We start from the raw sequence: 17,292 nt of genomic DNA, 5'->3' as shown, positions 1-17,292 counted from the left end.
CGTAGCGCGCATGCAGCAGCACGGCCGCTGTCAAGCACACGCAGCTGCACCTGCAGGCAGATCGCCGCAACAAATACTTATGGTCTTTTGCTACCAGCAGCACCAGCTTAATGAGCAATACGTGAGAGTGCTCGGTATTCGCAAAATGAGCTTCCTGTACCGTATTTCGAGAGCAGAAGAAGAAGAAAACTTCCTGTCATTGATACGAAGGTCCAAACTATAAAAAAAAGTTGTTTTCACACTGCAAAAGGTTCGGACCTTGGTTCGTTTGGTCCGGACCGAGACCACCTCTTTTGGTCGGACCAAACTTTGGTCCTTTGGTCCGGACCGTGGTCCGCGGCACCTTTCACACCTGGAATTTAGGTTCGGATCAAACTGAAAAGTCCGAAAGTCCGGACCAAACGAGATAGGTGTGAAAGCGCCCTTAAACATCTTTACCATGACGTGTTGGTATCATCACAGCACAACCTCACCTATGTGACCTGATTATTATTTTCATTTTGACTTACTGGATCAACATTTTGAACACACAAAAAACACCAAAAAATGTAAAAATAAAAATTACAAAAAACACAACACATAAAAACACACAAAAATACACACATTACAAACACACAAAACATTTTTTTTTTTTTTTTACAAAAAACACAAACCCACAAACGCACAACGAAATTGCAAAACACACACAAAAAAAAAACAGTACACACAAGACATTGCATTAAAAATTCTGAATGCACACTGCAACATTAGAAAAGTCATGTGACCACACTTGGTCAAGGTGTTGTTTACCTTTTCTTTTTTTGGAATAAGAATGACTTCATCAATACACGTAGAAATAAGTGTCATATTACTTTCCTACCTATAACCCATTTGGCTTGCCAGTTAAAAAAACTTTAAAGCAGTTTCTCAGTTTTACCCTTTGCGTAGTAACTGCAGTTAGACTTTGTAGGGCAGTATACTCAAATAATTGTATAGAATATATAAAACAATCAGTATACTGTATAATAAGTACTTTTTACTTTTTGATATTCTAGCAAATTTTGTACTTTAACTTTTCTTTTCATTTTGAACGAGTGATTTTGCAGTGTGGATGAAAACAGGAGATTGTGGATGCACTGGGGTAAATAAACATTTATTGAACACATAATGCTATGAATCTCAGACAACAGACTGGCATGTGGAGGTGTCGGGGTTTCTCCACACTGTCACATGACGTGATCCTGCTTCATTTGTGTGGCATAAGTCCATGAGGAAAAACGACCGATGTAAACAGAAAAGGCATGCAATGACTTCATTGCCCGTCGATTTTGTCCTCTTTATTACTAAAAACAAAATAAAAAAACTCCTCTAAAGAAATCAAGGAGCCGAAGCTGCTTACACTGCAGCGGATGATTGATGCTCTTCTTGACACTTTGTCTCGCATTTACCCCAACGACACCTCTTCCCACCTCTGGGTTTCCTAAAATTTCCCAGCAGCCTACACTGAAGAATGTATGAAAAAACCCCTGCGAGATTTGAATGTATACTGTATATCTAATATATGCGGTATATATATCCCATCTCTGACAGTATTAAATCAGTGTAGGCAGCCACATTCCCTCTGTACAACTGCCCATCTCTCAGACTCCACATTGCACTGTGATGATGCTGTGCTCTCAACAACCACTGTGCCCGATGAAATCAGTCCAGCTGCTTCTGGAGCACTTTAGTCTGTCTCCATGGAACCACTGTGTGTCTCCTTGGACACCATGAGTCTCATCAGTTTCCCGTGGAGCTTCTCGATCTTCTTCACGTCCTGGGCCTGGTCCGTCTTGTACTGTAAACACTGTGGGGATGGACACACGACTACATGAGGGCAATGTATCCAACAGTCTTATAAACAAATTACAAGTGGCTCAAAACAAGGGTTCTCCAAGAACTCGTGTTGTAGAAATGCATGGACGTTACTGGTTAAGAGTCAAGGGTAGACCATCTGCTAATGCAGTGGTTCCCAACCTTTTTTTTTGAGGGACGCACATTTTTACCATTGTAAACTTTGGTGACCCCCCCCCCATTGTTCATTGCTTCTATGAAGCAGAACTCAATGTGACTTTCATGGTACCCTCTCTTTTTCTTTTGGAGATATTCAGCATTTTCATCCCCCTGACGCTCTGCCATTTTTCCATTAGCTCTGTGTTTCTGTTGTTAGGCGAGGTTACCGCTAGGTGAGGTTACCTGTGTATACTGCAGGAGGGATGTTACACATGTCCTTATTCTCACGATATAGCCTTTATTTTTAAACTTATCTATAGTGATTTTTCTATTTAAATAAATGAATAAACGTTTAATGTAGCCCTTATTTGTTTATGTCACACTTATGAATTAAATGCTGACTCATCTATATTTAACAAATTAGATTTATTACAACCCTTAAAATCAAGAGGGTTTCACGACCCCCCCGTGGATCTTTGGTGCCCCCCTAGGGGGGTCGGGCCCCCCTGTTGGGAATCACTGTGCTAATGTACTAATATACTTTAATAAAATAATTAATATTCAGACTCAAATCTTTTCATGATAATATAATTTACCGCTCAAATATTCATTCTTATAAAACTCGAGGGGTTAATAGTGGACTGATTACTCTACCACTACCTGAGACTGTCTCTTTGAAGTTGCCAGCGTTTTATAGGTTGATTGCACTTTGGAACAGTCTTCCAGGTTTGTGAAATTAAGGGAAAAGCTGGTTTTAAAAACAATTAAGAATGTATTTGATGTCAACACCTTAATTATATCATCATTTTATTTGAGTGTGGTTGGGCTATGTCAGGGGTCGGCAACCTGCGACTCCGGAGCCACATGTGGCTCTTCAGGCTATCCAGTGGCTCCCTGTGGCTGTGACAAAAAAATATATGCAAAATGTTTATTTATTTTGCATTTTAAAAGTTATTTATCATTGGTGTAGGCCAAAAGCAATTGATATTCTTTGACTGTAAAATGAGTAGATGAAAGACTGCAGTAAAAATATGCTTCACAGCTAATTCAAGTCTACAGACCTGCCCCATTACCTCTAAATTTGGCGAAATTTAAGTCTAGTTTTGAGTTTCCCCGAGCTTGGCCAGCTTTCAATTCCAAATCTCCTGAAATATTTCTTTGGTTTCCAGCTTCTGATTTGCACTTGGGTCCTCGCTGTATTCTGACGTAATATAAATAAATGCTCATTATTACCTATTATTAATGTTAATTTAGACTTGGTAGACTGTTTAATGTCCATTCTAAAAGGCTCAAAATAAGGTTTGTGGCTCGGTTTTGACAGTTTTTTCTCTTATTTTGACCGACACTGGCTATTCAGTTAGTAAAGGTTGCCGACCCCTGGGCTATGTGATACTAGACTGTATAATGCTTTCTTTTATCTATATATATATATATATATATATATATATATATCTATATCTATATCTATATCTATATCTATATAAATAATTTTATTATTTTTTTAAATATATTTATAATGACATGAGTTTGTAATGCCTGTGGTATTCTAATGGGGATCTTTTTAAATAAACAATGTAACTACTACACATTAAATTGATCAAAGTGGTGACACAATCATTTTCTGGTGATTTTTTTTTCTTCACAGGCTGTAGCTATAGCAAAGTTACGGATTTCATACAAAATCTCAGGACTGCATTGGTACTTTGCATGTCATGATATATTTGGAAGGGTGTGAAATAATGCGCCCAACTTAGCACAACAGTCTGGCTTCAAGATATTTACATGAAAATGGGCTCTAATGGTAACCACTAGTCTCCTCTTTACATAAATGATAATACAATGCAGTTAAAGGCAAAAATAATAAAAAATGTTTTCAATTTTCAAGCATTATTTTAGCCTATTGCATGTAAATATTTCTGTGTACTGGGATCCATAAGTCTGTGAATTGCATATATTGGTATGAGAATAAAGCTGAGACCAGATTTCTTCATGTGTGATGATGTTAGTGAACACAGTAGCCACTTTATTCTAGTGAGACCATTTTTTTTTAAACTTTACCTTACTCTGCAAAAGGAGCTGCTGTGACCTCTAGGATAATCACAGCCTCATGAAACTTTACATATTACTTAATTGGAAACAAAAAGCAGCCCCAACTGATGCAAATCTTATGTCAGAATTTATGAGACATTTAGAGCTGCAGAAAATCAGATTCTTACTGAAAAATCAGGAAACAAAGTTCTATAGAATCTGGCAACCATTTATTGATTATTTTAACCAGAACCAAGTCTGGGGGCAAGTTATAGAAGTGCTCTTAGAAGAAGGAAAGAACTTTTATTTTTTATTTTATTTTTTTATTAATTATTCTCATTTTATCTCCTACAACTCTCTACTTTTCATTTTGAGCTACATAATACAACTTAAATGACCTTTTTGTGTAAACGTGTACTTGTAAATGTGTATGGAGTCTGTAGTGACTGATATGTTTTATGTTCAAAATGAGAAAAATGAATAAAAAGAGTTGGAAATAAAAAGCCAAAAGCTGCTTCTCCTCCATTTGGTAAGTTTTTACTAAGAGCATGATGGGAAAAAAATTGCATGGTAGGAAAAAACTTCTAAAAGAATCTAGTTGTAGTCTTGTAAATAGTTACCCTGCAGTCTAGAATCTCAATGTGAGACTAGTCTGGGACCAATCTCAGTGTGAGACTAGTCTGGGACCAATCTCAGTGTGAGACTAGTCTGGGACCAAATCTTTTCATAATCTTCTGGTGTATAGGTAGCATTACTCATAACTGGACCCACTGGTCGTAGCTCAGTGTTGTATCAACCAGAGGGTTAAACATGGAAACATCACCATGTGTTTCATTAACACACGTGTCACTTACCACGGCATTATCGGTGACTTTAATGCACAGGTTTCCGTCGCAGTGTCTGTACTTGAGAACCACTCTGACCTGAAACACATTAAACCAACAGAGTATTAGCAGCAGCTGGTAGCTTCACGTCCTTTACCACTGAGCTAACCAGCTATCCAACTAGCGTCAGCATGCTAAACAAAGTGTTTTACCTTCATGGGGTCTGTGAGGTAAAGCTTTTCTGCTGCTCGGGCAAACTCCTCCCACGTCTGATAGTAAGGCATTGTTTAACAGAGCAGCGTTTCTATTAAACCACTGAATGTGTGTGAATCTTCTGCCTGGCTCTGCTAACCTCACAACACCACATCAGCAACAGCGTCGACACAACCGCATCCGGGTCACCGGCGGCCCTAAGACGCATCATCTTTTTTTTTTTTCATTTAAAGAACTTTATTGAAAAAGGTTGCACATACAAACAATTGTATATAGAAGAGCAGAAAGGTGCACCAACATATATGTATCATGACAAATAATTAAATAATAAATAAATCATAGTAAATCAGGGTTATCATTAGTAATTCCAGAACTTAAAAAAGTAGATAATATAAATAAAATGACATGACATAATGCTGCGTTCGATTGCACTCGGAACTCGGAAAAATCCGAGTTGCAAATTCCGACTACCGAGGTAAATGCGTTTCATTGCTCGTTTGTTTGGATGTCTTTGGAGCATTTAAAAATTATTCTGGGGAAGTACATCAGCTACCTGGTACAACATAGAGTTAAATGGTTGTGTCCTCTCTGGGTCCAAATATAGGGTGGAATTGTGGTCTGCAAATACTTAAGAGGAAAAAAAATTATTATTATTAAAAAAATTAAATCTTATCAATTTCCAAAAATAAAAGAAGTGCAGTATTACACCTTATAGACTAATGTAGTTTAAATATGAGAAAAACGATTATATTTTTTTTACACTTTTACTGTGCTTTTTCGTCCCTACTACGCTCATACAAACTCTTTAATTAACAGAGTGGGAGTGTAAATAATACTAAAACGTAATCCTAAACTTTAAGTAACACAAATGCTAAATTAAACGACACATAACAGACTAAATGTTGAAGGTAAAGTGACTGTTAACCTCTCTATGGCACGAACCAAAACTAAATCACGCTAAAAACGGTAAACTACCTGAGGATGAAAAGTTACCTGAACTTTGAGTAAATGAAAGAGTGACTAAAAGCTCTTTTGAAGTTTCCCACCTTTGACAAGCAATCGGCTGCCCCGCGAAATCAGACCAAACTTTTTCCTTTGTCTCTGACGGGTTCACACAAAGTAAAAGTCACAAAAGTAACTTTTGTTACATACAATGGGGGAAAACTGAGTACTGGGTTTGGACTTGTGGGCGGGTCGGTCTTCCCTCTCTTAGTTGCCGAACTTTTTTCAATATCTTAGTCTCTCCCTCAAATCTTCCCTAACTAAACCTTCACAGTGCAGGTGACCTGGTTTTCTTAGTGTGGATTTTTTGTTTTCCTTATATGTAGAATATGCCATAGAAGCCTGGTGTTTTTGTTTTGCACTCATCCTAAGAGAGGTGTGTGAGTGCTTTGTTTTCAACTTCAAGATGAGGGGGTTCATCAATTACCGCCTGATGTTTTTGTATTTTATATTGGGTAACTGCAGGAAATTTAAAAATAAAGGCCCTAATTATGATGAGGCGAAATACTAAAGCTATTATGAGTTTTTTGAATAGTTTGCATAATTTCTTATGTCTTTATCTGTGGTTTCATTAAACACTAGAGACTTGCATGGCAACTTAAAATGCAAAGCCCTGTTCTTATTTGTCAAACAACAAAAGTCTGATTTCTGTTTCTTACAAGAATCACACTCAACCGTAAACTAAATTCTGGAAAAATCAATGGGGAAATGACTTATGGTTCTCGCATGGATCAGAAAGTAACCTCCCTGAAAAACAAATTTGAACTCTCTCTCCAATGTCATTTTATTTATGCAGAAATTTCAATTAGTAGATATTTGGAGAAAAAAGAATCCAAATATTAAATCCTATACATGGGCTAATAAAACTGGTACCTGCAGGTCACGAATCGACTACTGGTTAATTTCAAATAGTTTAGATGTAAACAATATCCATGTTAATATTTTGACTACACCGCTCACAGATCATAAAACTATAAATATTCAAATTAACTTCAAACCTAATGCCAGCACGCATCGAAATTCATATTGGAAACTCAACAACTCAGTCTTAAAACATAAAGTTGCAAAAAAAAATCACTTTCCAATAAAATGTTACTGGCAGAAGGCGCTGAATGACAAATGTTTGCAAAAAAAACCTGTGAATTACTGAAATTTGAAAAAGCAAAATACCTAAGACAGTATGGATCCTTGTTGGCCAAACTAAGAAAAGAGGAAGAAACAAAAGTAATTACCAAAATCGCCACTCTTACTCAATGTATGGTTGAAGATTTAACAGAAGATGACAGACAAGAACTATTTGAGCAGCAGCTCAAGCTAGATGAAATATACAGAGTTAAAGCAGAAGGTGCTTATGTGAGATCCAGAAAGCAATGGCTGGAAGAAGGGGAGCAAAACACAGCATATTTTTTTAGACTGGAAATGTCACGCAGCTGAACGAATTGCATTCAAAAACTTAATACAGATGGCGCTGTCACAGATGATCCACAAAAGATAACCACTGTTTAATGTTTTATAGGAACCTGTATAAATCACAATATGATGAAAATGCAACAAAATATTTTCTTGGACATCTTTCTTATTTAAAATCTATAAGTCTTGAGCAAAGAGTCCTCTGTGACAAGCAAGTAACCTTAGAAGAAGTCAGATCGGCCATTCAGCATCTTAAATTAAATAAATCCCCTGGAACTGATGGCTTGGCATCTGAATTTTACATAGCATTTTCCGATAAACTTGCCCCCTTCCTCTATGGTGTAATCACCGAAAGCATCCATAAGCAGACTCTTCCTCCCATTCTAAATCAAGGACTTTTAACACTTATCCCTAAACCCAATAAGGACCCACTCCGCATTGATAACTGGAGACCAATCTGTCTCCTCAATAATGATTAATCTTAGCTGGAATCTTTGCCAAAAGACTTAAAGCAGTACTGGACAACATTATTTATGAAATACAAACAGGTTTCATGAAGGGCAGACATATATCTAATAACATAAGACTTGTTCTGGATCTCATTGATTATGCTGAATACTGCCCTGATGACAGCTTTATTTTATTTTTGGACTTTTGCAAGACGTTCGACACCATTGAACACAAATTTATGTTCCAGGCATTACAGAAATGTGGTTTTGGTAAGTACTTTTGTTCGGCAATTGAAACCATATATATGAAAGCGAATTGATCAATTAAATTGCATACAGGTACTTCTCCACGTTTTGATTTAAATTGTGGAATTAGATAGTGTCACCATATTTATTTTTGCTATGTGCCCAACTGTTCTCTGACTTTATCAAGCAGAGCCCCATCAAAGGAATATCTATGGCAGACAGGGAAATTGTCATCAGCCAACTGGCAGATGACACTTCTAGTGATGGCTGATCAAGGCTTTGTTGAAGCTTCGACACTTTATACAAAACATGGTTCATTACTCGAAGCTTCAATGACACACAGTGCTCCAGTAGGACATCTAGTGGTCAATAAAATGAAGTGCAATAGAGACGTGTCATTGACTCGTTCATGGATTTGTTTTCAACTACACTAGTTGGCTGTATGTTTCGAGTCGATACAACAACAATATTGCCAGCAATGGGGCGTCCCAGTGGCTCACACTGGTAGAGCGCGCACCATTAAGGCTGAGTCCTTGCTTCGGCGGACCCAGTTTCGAATCCGGCCTGAGGTCCTTTTGCCACATGTCGTCCCCTCTGTCTCCCCCTTTCTATCTATTACTTTCAATAAAGCATGAAAAATGACAAAAAAAAAAAAGCTTAAAAAAAATAATAATATTGCCAGTAATAATAAAGACATTAAGTATATTGAAGACCATGTTTCTTATTTGACATGTCTGTTACCCTATATAGACTTCACTTTTGTGTTATGAAACATTTAAATGGTGCTGCTACATTCATACATTTTCACATGGGGCTGGTGCAAATACAGATTATATTATGGATTTTGGCAAAGATATTTTTGGGTTCATTGGTCATGAGTCACGCGACCAAACCACGCCTCGGCACAGTGCTTCGGGACGTTTGCTTCATGAGCTACCGCGCATGTGTCAGAGCTTCAAGTGTCAGCGGACCATCACTAGACACCTCCTTATTCCTAAAAGATGCCTCACAAATTTCAATTGCTGTTAACCGAATTTCATTTTTTTCCAGAGCATCTGGCCTTCACCTGAATCTCAGTAAGTGTGAACTTCTCTCAAAAACTGTAATAGTACATCCATCTCCAACATACCTGTAAAGGAATCTGTCACATATTTGGGAATCATCATCAACAAAAACACAAGCAACAGGTGCTCCATGAACTTTAACCACATCATAGAAAAAACACAGAAAAAATTAAACTCCTGGCTCCAGAGAGATCTGTCCCTTCAGGGCAGAATCCTTTTATCTAAAGCAGAGGGCCTATCCCGACTCACCTATACAGCAATATCTCTGGACGTAAACAAACAAACCACTGCGGCTATTGACAAAATTCTATATAACTTTATGTGGAAAAATAAAATTAATTATATAAAAAAATAAACTTTAATGAATTCCTATGAAAACAGAGGTTTTAATTTTCTTGATTTTTCCACCCTGTATAATACATTCAGAATCAACTGGATCAGGCAATTTATTAGTAACCCAACATCAATCTGGAACTTCATTCCCAATTATATATTTTCCAGAATCGGTGGCCTTCATTTTTTGCTGCTCTGCTCCTACAACATTGAAAAACTCCCCACAAAACTAGCCAACTTTCATAAACAGATACTTCTTTCCTGGTATTTGGTTCATCAACATAACTTCACCTCACATAGATATTACATTTGGAATAACAGGGACATACTATACAAACACAAATCACTTTTTATAGAGAACTGGTTCAATCATGACATAAATTTAGTCAGTCAGCTTTTTAGTCCGAACGGCACACTGTTATCCTACACAGAATTTTTAAATAAATACACATATCCTATTCCTCCGAAAGAATACGCAATAGTATTTGATGCAATACCCTCTGGTGTAAGTATGTTCTTCAAAAGTGTCATAGTATCTGAAATTGAGCTATTACCTATGGAGCCTGTGCAGACAGAAGTCGGTCGAATCTGCTTTTCAGTGAAAAAGAACAATAACCGTAATATACGTGCACTATACCAAAAAGAAATCATCAGTACCCCATATGCCGTATCATACTGGAACAATACATTCACAAATCTGGTCTGGAAAAACATATGGTCTCTACCTGCCAAATACTTCATCACAAATAAAATCAAAGAAGTTTCCCTCAAACTCATCCACCGAATCTGTCCCTCCAATCTATTCATGCAAAGATATAAAAAAGACATCAGCGAACTCTGCTCCTTCTGTAAACAGGCTCCAGAAGATCTTCAAGTTTAGGTTTTAACTTAATTTATTTGTTTTGTTGAATTCAGCAAGATTTAAAGTGCAAATACATCAATAAAAAATGGGAATTATACACAAGTTAAAATCAATCAATTCAATTAAATTTAAAGAGCGCCAAAACATTACACGACTCATGGCGCTGATGAATTTCAAAGTGCTAATTTTGTCTTACCAAAGTAGAGTGAAAGCTTCTCACTGAGCTCTTCATTAATGAGGTTCTTTTCCCTCAAATCCTCCAAAATACCCTTCACTGTGGTCTTTGCCCTCTTTTCTCTGGACATGGCATTCTTCTTTTCTCGCTCCAGACTTTCCAGTCTTGCCAAATGTTCATTGACTTTGGCCTTAAGAGCTGTAGGAGAAGCAGGCAAGGCATAGCTGTGATCCTAGTGGAAAGAGGGAGGAACATGGTTTGAGTAATGATTCATTAGACATGGTCCTAGTAGAAAGACAGAGGGATGAAAATGGTCTGAGTAATGTTTCACATCACAAACATCACTTTGACACCACTAGTTTATGGCCCACATCCACATTATTTCTTATAGTCATCACCCGTCAAAGCCAGTTATTTGTAAGTGTGTTTAATATGAGTGGCAGCAAAACAAGTGAGGTTTTAATTAGGGCCGGGACTCGATTAAAAAAATTAATCTAATTAATTAGAGGCTTTGTAATTAATTAATCGAAATTAATCACATTTTAATCGCATATAAATATTTGACCTGAGAACAGTGATTTTTAGTATACCATTGAATAATGACCGAATACATAAGCTTAAGCAACCAATATATTGTTTATTTTTGTTCAAGTCCAACAGACCAGTGCAATTTTTGCCATTAAGTGTTAGCCTGGGTATACCCATACTGCCTTGCGCGCTTGAATTTAATTTCGAACCTCCATCCAGTCTGGCAACCAGGGCCGTTTCTTAGCCCTGTTTTAGGGATCCAATCACAGAGCGGGGAGGGACGGCAAGACGATGACGCGTGCTACTCGGCACTTGGAAGCTTGTAGTTTTCTTACGGATCCAACATGGCTGCAGCAGACGCGAAACTCTCTTTAGCTGTAGACGGCGTTTTAAATAGTTTAGAGCGAAAGTTGAAAGGCAAAAGGTCTCTCGGCGGCTCCGCTGTCCCCCGGCTCGTAGCGAGATCACCGGTAGCGGGGCAAGCGGCGCTAGCGCCGCTAATCACCGGTGCTAATCACCGGCGCTACCACAACGCCGGTGATGTCGCTACGAGCCAGGGGACAGCGGAGCCGCCGAGAGACCCGCAGCAGCTTGTTTATTGCCCATAAAATCAGTGGATGTGTGTGGCTGAATGACATGAGGGGGAATAAAGCGTGAAAATAAATAGTCTTGCAGAAAGCGAGAACTGGAGAAGCAAAGCAGCAAGCAACACTCTCTCACAGACACACACACAACAAACATCAATTTCTGTAGCTCTACTACGTCATCTGGTATAACTGATACGATTGGCTAAGAGCTACCTACAGACGCTTTTGATAGACATTCTAAGCGCCCAATAAACGGCTCCAGAGGATCGTAAACCACACCTCCTCTATGGAGAAATGCATTGTTGGTTGCCAGACTAGACCTCATTTGAGAATAGTCTGGTGTTAGCCAGGCTAATTAAGTGTAGCAATAGCATATTTAGAAATATAGTACATTTCAGAAATTCAGGTAGCCTATAGGTAGGTAGACCTTCTGTAAACTATAATACTTTGTTTTTTTAAGTAAAAAAATTCCTTGTTGCATAGCAACACAACCATACACTTCCATCCGTTGGTTTTTTTGTAACAAAATATCCCATCATCCACGGGGCCAACCAAAGCGTCTCATCAGCTTCTTCCTTCATGTTCACTGTGGTTTGTTGTTGTCTGAACTCATGAACGCTAGTTGGTGCTCCAGTATAATCGGTCCGCCTGAAACTCATCCAGTGAGAAACGTTCCGCATCATTTTTTTTAACGCGTTAATTTTTGTGTAATTAATTAATCTTAATTAACGTGTTAAAGTCCCGGCCCTAGTTTTACTATGTCCAGGAACATTATGATATGATGTGTAACCCTCCTGTCCTCTTGGGCTCCTTTTTGATCCCAAATAATTTTCATCACACGATTATAAAGGGTTAACTTTCATAGATTTGCTTGAAATGTTCAGCATATGTGCCCCTCGGCATCCTTTATAGGTAAAATACATTTTAATTTTTTTCATACATTTTTACATGTTTTATACATTTTTATAGCATCCATCCTCTTCATGGACACAAAAGGACCCCATGACATCAGACTGGTTTTAGGACATGAAGAGAAGAAAAGAAAAAAATTTGCCAACTTTTTTTTCAACTTTTAAGGCAACTCATGACCGACAAATTGATATTTAATTTTCATATTATTGGTCAATTTTAGTCAAATATACAAAATTAGGCCTAATTTCAAGAGAAAAAAGTAATAAAATCTGATTTTCTTTTCTATAGTTATTGTGAAATAATAATTTCTTTTTTTTTTATTTCTTTTTTTTTTTTTTATTAACGAAGAAACAAAGAAAAGAACAGTGGATTACTTATTAGGAGCCACAATATAAAATGTGAAATAATAATTTCTTGATGGGAATGTACAGAGTAGGTTATGTCAACTTTTAGTGAAACTTATGTTTTGAAAACATTTTTCATTTTTGGATGACAGCAACATTTTTTTAAAAGTATCACACGTGGTCAAAAAGGACCCCGACATCAGACTGGTTTTAGGACATGTAGAAAAAAATATTACCAACTAATTTTGTATACTTGACTAAAACTGACCAATAATAATTAAAAATATATAAAAAAATATATATCAATGTGTTGGTCATGAGTTGCCTTAAAAGGTGAAAAAAAGAGTTGGTAATAATTTTTTCTACATGTCCTAAACCAGTCTGATGTCATGGGGTCCTTTTTGACCCCTGAGGAGGATGGGTGTTATATATATATATTTTTTTTTGCTGACATCCATTAGTACTAACTAAAACTTGACCAATAATAATGAAAAATAATGTGAAGATTATATATCAATTTGTTGGTCATGAGTTGCCTTAAAAGGTGAAAAAAAAGTTGGTAATAATTTTTTTTTAAATAATTTTTCTACACGTCCTAAAACCAGTCTGATGTCATGGGGTCCTTTTGTGTCCATGAAGAGGATGGATGCTATTAAAATGTATAAAACATGTAAATATGTATGAAAAAAGTTTAAATTTACTTTACCTATAAAGGATGTGGAGGGGCACATATGCTGAACATTTCAAGCAAATCTATGAAAGTTAACCCTTTATAATCGTGTGATGAAAATGATTGGGGGTCAAAAAGGAGCCCAAGAGGACAGGAGGGGTAAACATCATATCATAATGTTCCTGGACATAGTAAAATCTGGGGTCCTTTTGTGTCTCCGAAGAGGATGGATTCTATACTTTTTTAAGCAGTACACAAGGGTTAAAGTAGAAATCCTCACATCATTAGGCTGAGGTTGTGGGTGTGAAGTTGCCATTTGTGGGGAATCCTTAGAGAGCACAGACAGGCTTTCTGCAGCTCTTCTGGACGTAGACGTAGCCCTGCCCTTTACCAACTGAAATGAAGAAACATTACGCAGAATACATAATACAATATATAAAAGGATAAGTTTGCTTGATAAAAGAATATTTACATGCATGAATGCTAACAGCCTTATGATGATACACCTACTTTTTGGAGGTGAACCGGGAAGCTGAAGAGGGATGGAACAACACCATCACGTAGTCGGACAATCTGACCCATCCTGTCAAAATCAGCCTGCTTAAAATGTTGACTGCAGACAACCGAGTGATGACTTGCAGTGAATCCTTCCCTCCTCAAAGCCACTTCCCACTTCTTCCTCATATCTTTGTCTTTGGGAAACCTTCAAAAGTGTGAAATGTAATCTAGGTCAGTGCTTATCAAGGTTATTATAGTTAACGAAAACTAACGAAAACTAGAATTGAAAAAACATTTTCGTTAACTGAAATAAAAATAAAAACAGGAGTTTTAAAAAAACGCTAACTAACTGAAACTGTATTTAGCGGTGACAAAACTAACTCTAACTAACTAAAATTATAGTGAAAATGTCGTTTCGTTTTTCCTCTTTGTCAACTTTTGTCATACATAAACCTTTTTGGTTGATATGAAATCTATTTCATCTATCTGGTTTTATGACTTAATAAACTTATTGGGGCTGAGATGGATCAGACAAAGGAAATAAAGGAAACATTTATTGTGACTTTTTTGAATCTCGCACCCAACAAATAGCCCATTACAAAAAAAAAAACTAAAACTAACACTGAAACTAATAAAAACTAAACTAAGCATTTTCAAAAAATAAAAACGAATTAAAACTAGCAAACTCGCTGTAAAACTAACTAAAAATAACTGAATTTGAAAACAAAAAAACACAACGAAATTAAAACTAAAACTAATGAAAAATCCAAAACTATTGTAACCTTGGTGCTTATGGAATATGATTTATCAAGTCTCAGTTCATAGCCGGGCTAACACATAGCCTAGTTCAGTGATTCCCAACCGGGGCGGCCCGACCCGTCGGTCGCGAAGCCCTCTTGATTTTAAGGGTTGTAATAAATCTAATGGGTAAAATAGCCAATATACATCTATACCTATACATTTGAAAAAGTAATTTGCATACACACTGTAAAAAAATTCTGTTGCTTTCACAGAAAAAAATGGCAGCTGTGGTTACCAGAATAATTCTGCAAAAAATACAGTACAAATGTAAACAACTTTACAGAACAACTTGTAAATTTAACTGGTATTCAGTGTACAATAAATAATAACTGAATGTTAATGTACTGGTATTCAATGCACAATAAGCAAAATCTGCATGTAAATTTTGCATAAATAATTAGTACAAAAGCAGCAGCATCCTGTTAAATTAGCAGTAAAGGACGGTATAATCAACAACTTCAACATTTTTAGGATGTAAAATTTACAAGTTGTTCTGTAAAGATGTTGACATATGTACTGTATTTTTTACGGAAATATTCTGTTAACCACAGCTGCCAGTTTTTTTTTTCTGTAAAAACAACGGAACATTTTTACAGTGTACGTGTAAATATAACCTCTTAAACACACAATCTGGACTGTGGTCCTAACTTCTACCCCTGTTGGCTTTTACAATCTTTGTCTTCACCATCAATTTCAACTTTACTACTCCTTCTCAACTCTGTGGTAATATATTTTTTCCCACAAAATACAACCAATAGTAGCCTACGATAATGTAAATGTAAAAATCTTACTTGTGAAAAGTAATCCCCCGATTCCTATTTCGGACGGTCCGCTCATTAGAGCAGGAATACGCCGAACACCAGCCCGGCATCCTTGTTATCTTCTGTTGTTGTTGTCAAATGCTCCTCATCCACATTCCACGATGGCGGCCGAATTTTTCGCGTCACAGCAGCCAATGCTGCGACCTTTGTTTTGAAAGGACCATAGGACCGGAAACACTCGTGTCCTGTCTGCTGTAGGAAACTCTACATGTCGCCCTCTAGTGGTGGAGCTGACCCTGAGCTGGAATCACAACAAGTTTTGGATGAAGAGGATGGATGAATTAATCCTTTGGAGTTTGGGGCTATTTTGTCGGTTTTTGACTCCTTTTCATTCTGCCTGTACAAACCACTTAAACATCTTTACCATGACTATCAGCACAACCTCACCTATATGACCTGATTATTATTTTCATTTTGACTTACTGGATCAACATTTTGAACACAAAAAAAAATACAAAAAGCACAGAAAAATTACAAAAAATACACATAAAAACACACAAAAAAGACAAAAAACACATAAAAACACACACAAAAATACGAAAAAAACACACAAAGAAACACTCAAAAAAACACAAAAACACATAAAAAATTACAAAAATCCATAAAGAAATCACAAAAAACACACAAAGAAATGACAAAAAAGCAAAAACACATACAAAAACAGACAAAAAAAACCACATAAAACACGAAAGACACACAAAAAATGACCAAAAACACACAAAAACACACAAAAACCCAAACACTCATAAAAACACACATAAAACACACAAAAACACATAAAAATATTTCAAAAAACACACAAAAACATACAAAAAACACACAAAGAAATTTCAAAAAACACAAAAAGAAATTACAAAAACACAAAAAAACATAAAAACACAAGGTTGCATTAAAAATGCTGAATGCACACTGCAAAATTCAAAAAATCTCTGCAAAAACAGTAAAAGTATGTGGCGACACTTGGTCGAGGTGTTTACCTTTACTGGAAACGGGTTGGTGCATTGCATTGTACATGGAAACTTCTGGAAAAGCCAGAACTTTAGAGAAAAGCTGACAGCAGGCTCCATGCTGCTTCGTTTTTACATCGTGACGTCATGAAGAAGTCGTGCTCCGGCGTCTTTCATCATTTTTCATTATTCTATAATTGAAATCTTACATTTGATTTCTTCTCTCCTACTACGCTGTTTTCCAGGACATAATTAGATGTTTGTGTGCTACCTCCTACAGACCTACTGAGCAACTATTTTTAAAACTTTTTTTTTTAATTGAACAATTGAAAATACAGACTCTCAACGAGGACAATAATAGTAATAATACAAATGAAAATTGTGTACAAAAAAAGGGATAATGGGATTCAAGAAACAAAAAGACACATATCAGGCATTTAGTACAAAAAAATGGAACAGTAAAATAATAAAATAAAATAAAAAATAAGTTATGATTCAGAACATCAGTAGAGGGGCAAAGTCCAGACTTGATTAAATGGCATTTTTTCTTTTTTTTAAGGGATACACAGAGATACACTTCCTCACCAAATGTAAAAGAATATGAACT

The 17,292-nt window shown here is 36.6% G+C and overlaps 1 protein-coding gene across 2 annotated transcripts; it reads right to left on the bottom strand.

Annotated features, from left to right (window-relative positions):
* Positions 1-1,111: 1,111 nt before the first annotated feature.
* On the bottom strand, positions 1,112-15,971 carry srp9 (signal recognition particle 9). 2 transcript variants are annotated; one of them, XM_059356412.1, is made up of 6 exons: positions 15,709-15,971; positions 14,129-14,321; positions 13,899-14,012; positions 10,599-10,809; positions 4,854-4,922; positions 1,112-1,825 (listed from the first exon to the last, which is right to left on the bottom strand). In XM_059356412.1, exons 1-5 carry the CDS (start codon positions 15,786-15,788, stop codon positions 4,873-4,875), a joined length of 648 nt encoding a protein of 215 aa, XP_059212395.1. In that variant the 5' UTR covers positions 15,789-15,971; the 3' UTR covers positions 1,112-1,825; positions 4,854-4,872. The 2 variants fall into 2 exon arrangements, with proteins under 2 accessions (XP_059212395.1, XP_059212397.1); XM_059356414.1 differs by lacking the exons at positions 10,599-10,809; positions 13,899-14,012; positions 14,129-14,321; positions 15,709-15,971 and adding an exon at positions 5,036-5,250.
* Positions 15,972-17,292: the final 1,321 nt, after the last annotated feature.

The sequence above is a fragment of the Centropristis striata genome, chromosome 18 (assembly GCF_030273125.1).
Source record: "Centropristis striata isolate RG_2023a ecotype Rhode Island chromosome 18, C.striata_1.0, whole genome shotgun sequence".
Lineage (NCBI taxonomy): Eukaryota > Metazoa > Chordata > Actinopteri > Perciformes > Serranidae > Centropristis > Centropristis striata.
Note: the sequence above shows the minus strand (reverse complement) of the source record. Positions and strands in the feature narration are given on the sequence as shown.

Excerpts from the sequence above, each read along its gene's own strand:
- srp9 (XM_059356412.1), bottom strand. The coding sequence starts at position 15,788 with ATGCCGGGCTGGTGTTCGGCGTATTCCTGCTCTAATGAGCGGACCGTC. Across the intron at positions 14,322-15,708 it reads CGGGGGATTACTTTTCACAA|GTTTCCCAAAGACAAAGATA; the intron begins GTAAGATTTTTA and ends ACACTTTTGAAG. Across the intron at positions 4,923-10,598 it reads GAAGCTTTCACTCTACTTTG|GTCAGAGTGGTTCTCAAGTA; the intron begins GTAAGACAAAAT and ends AATGTGTTTCAG.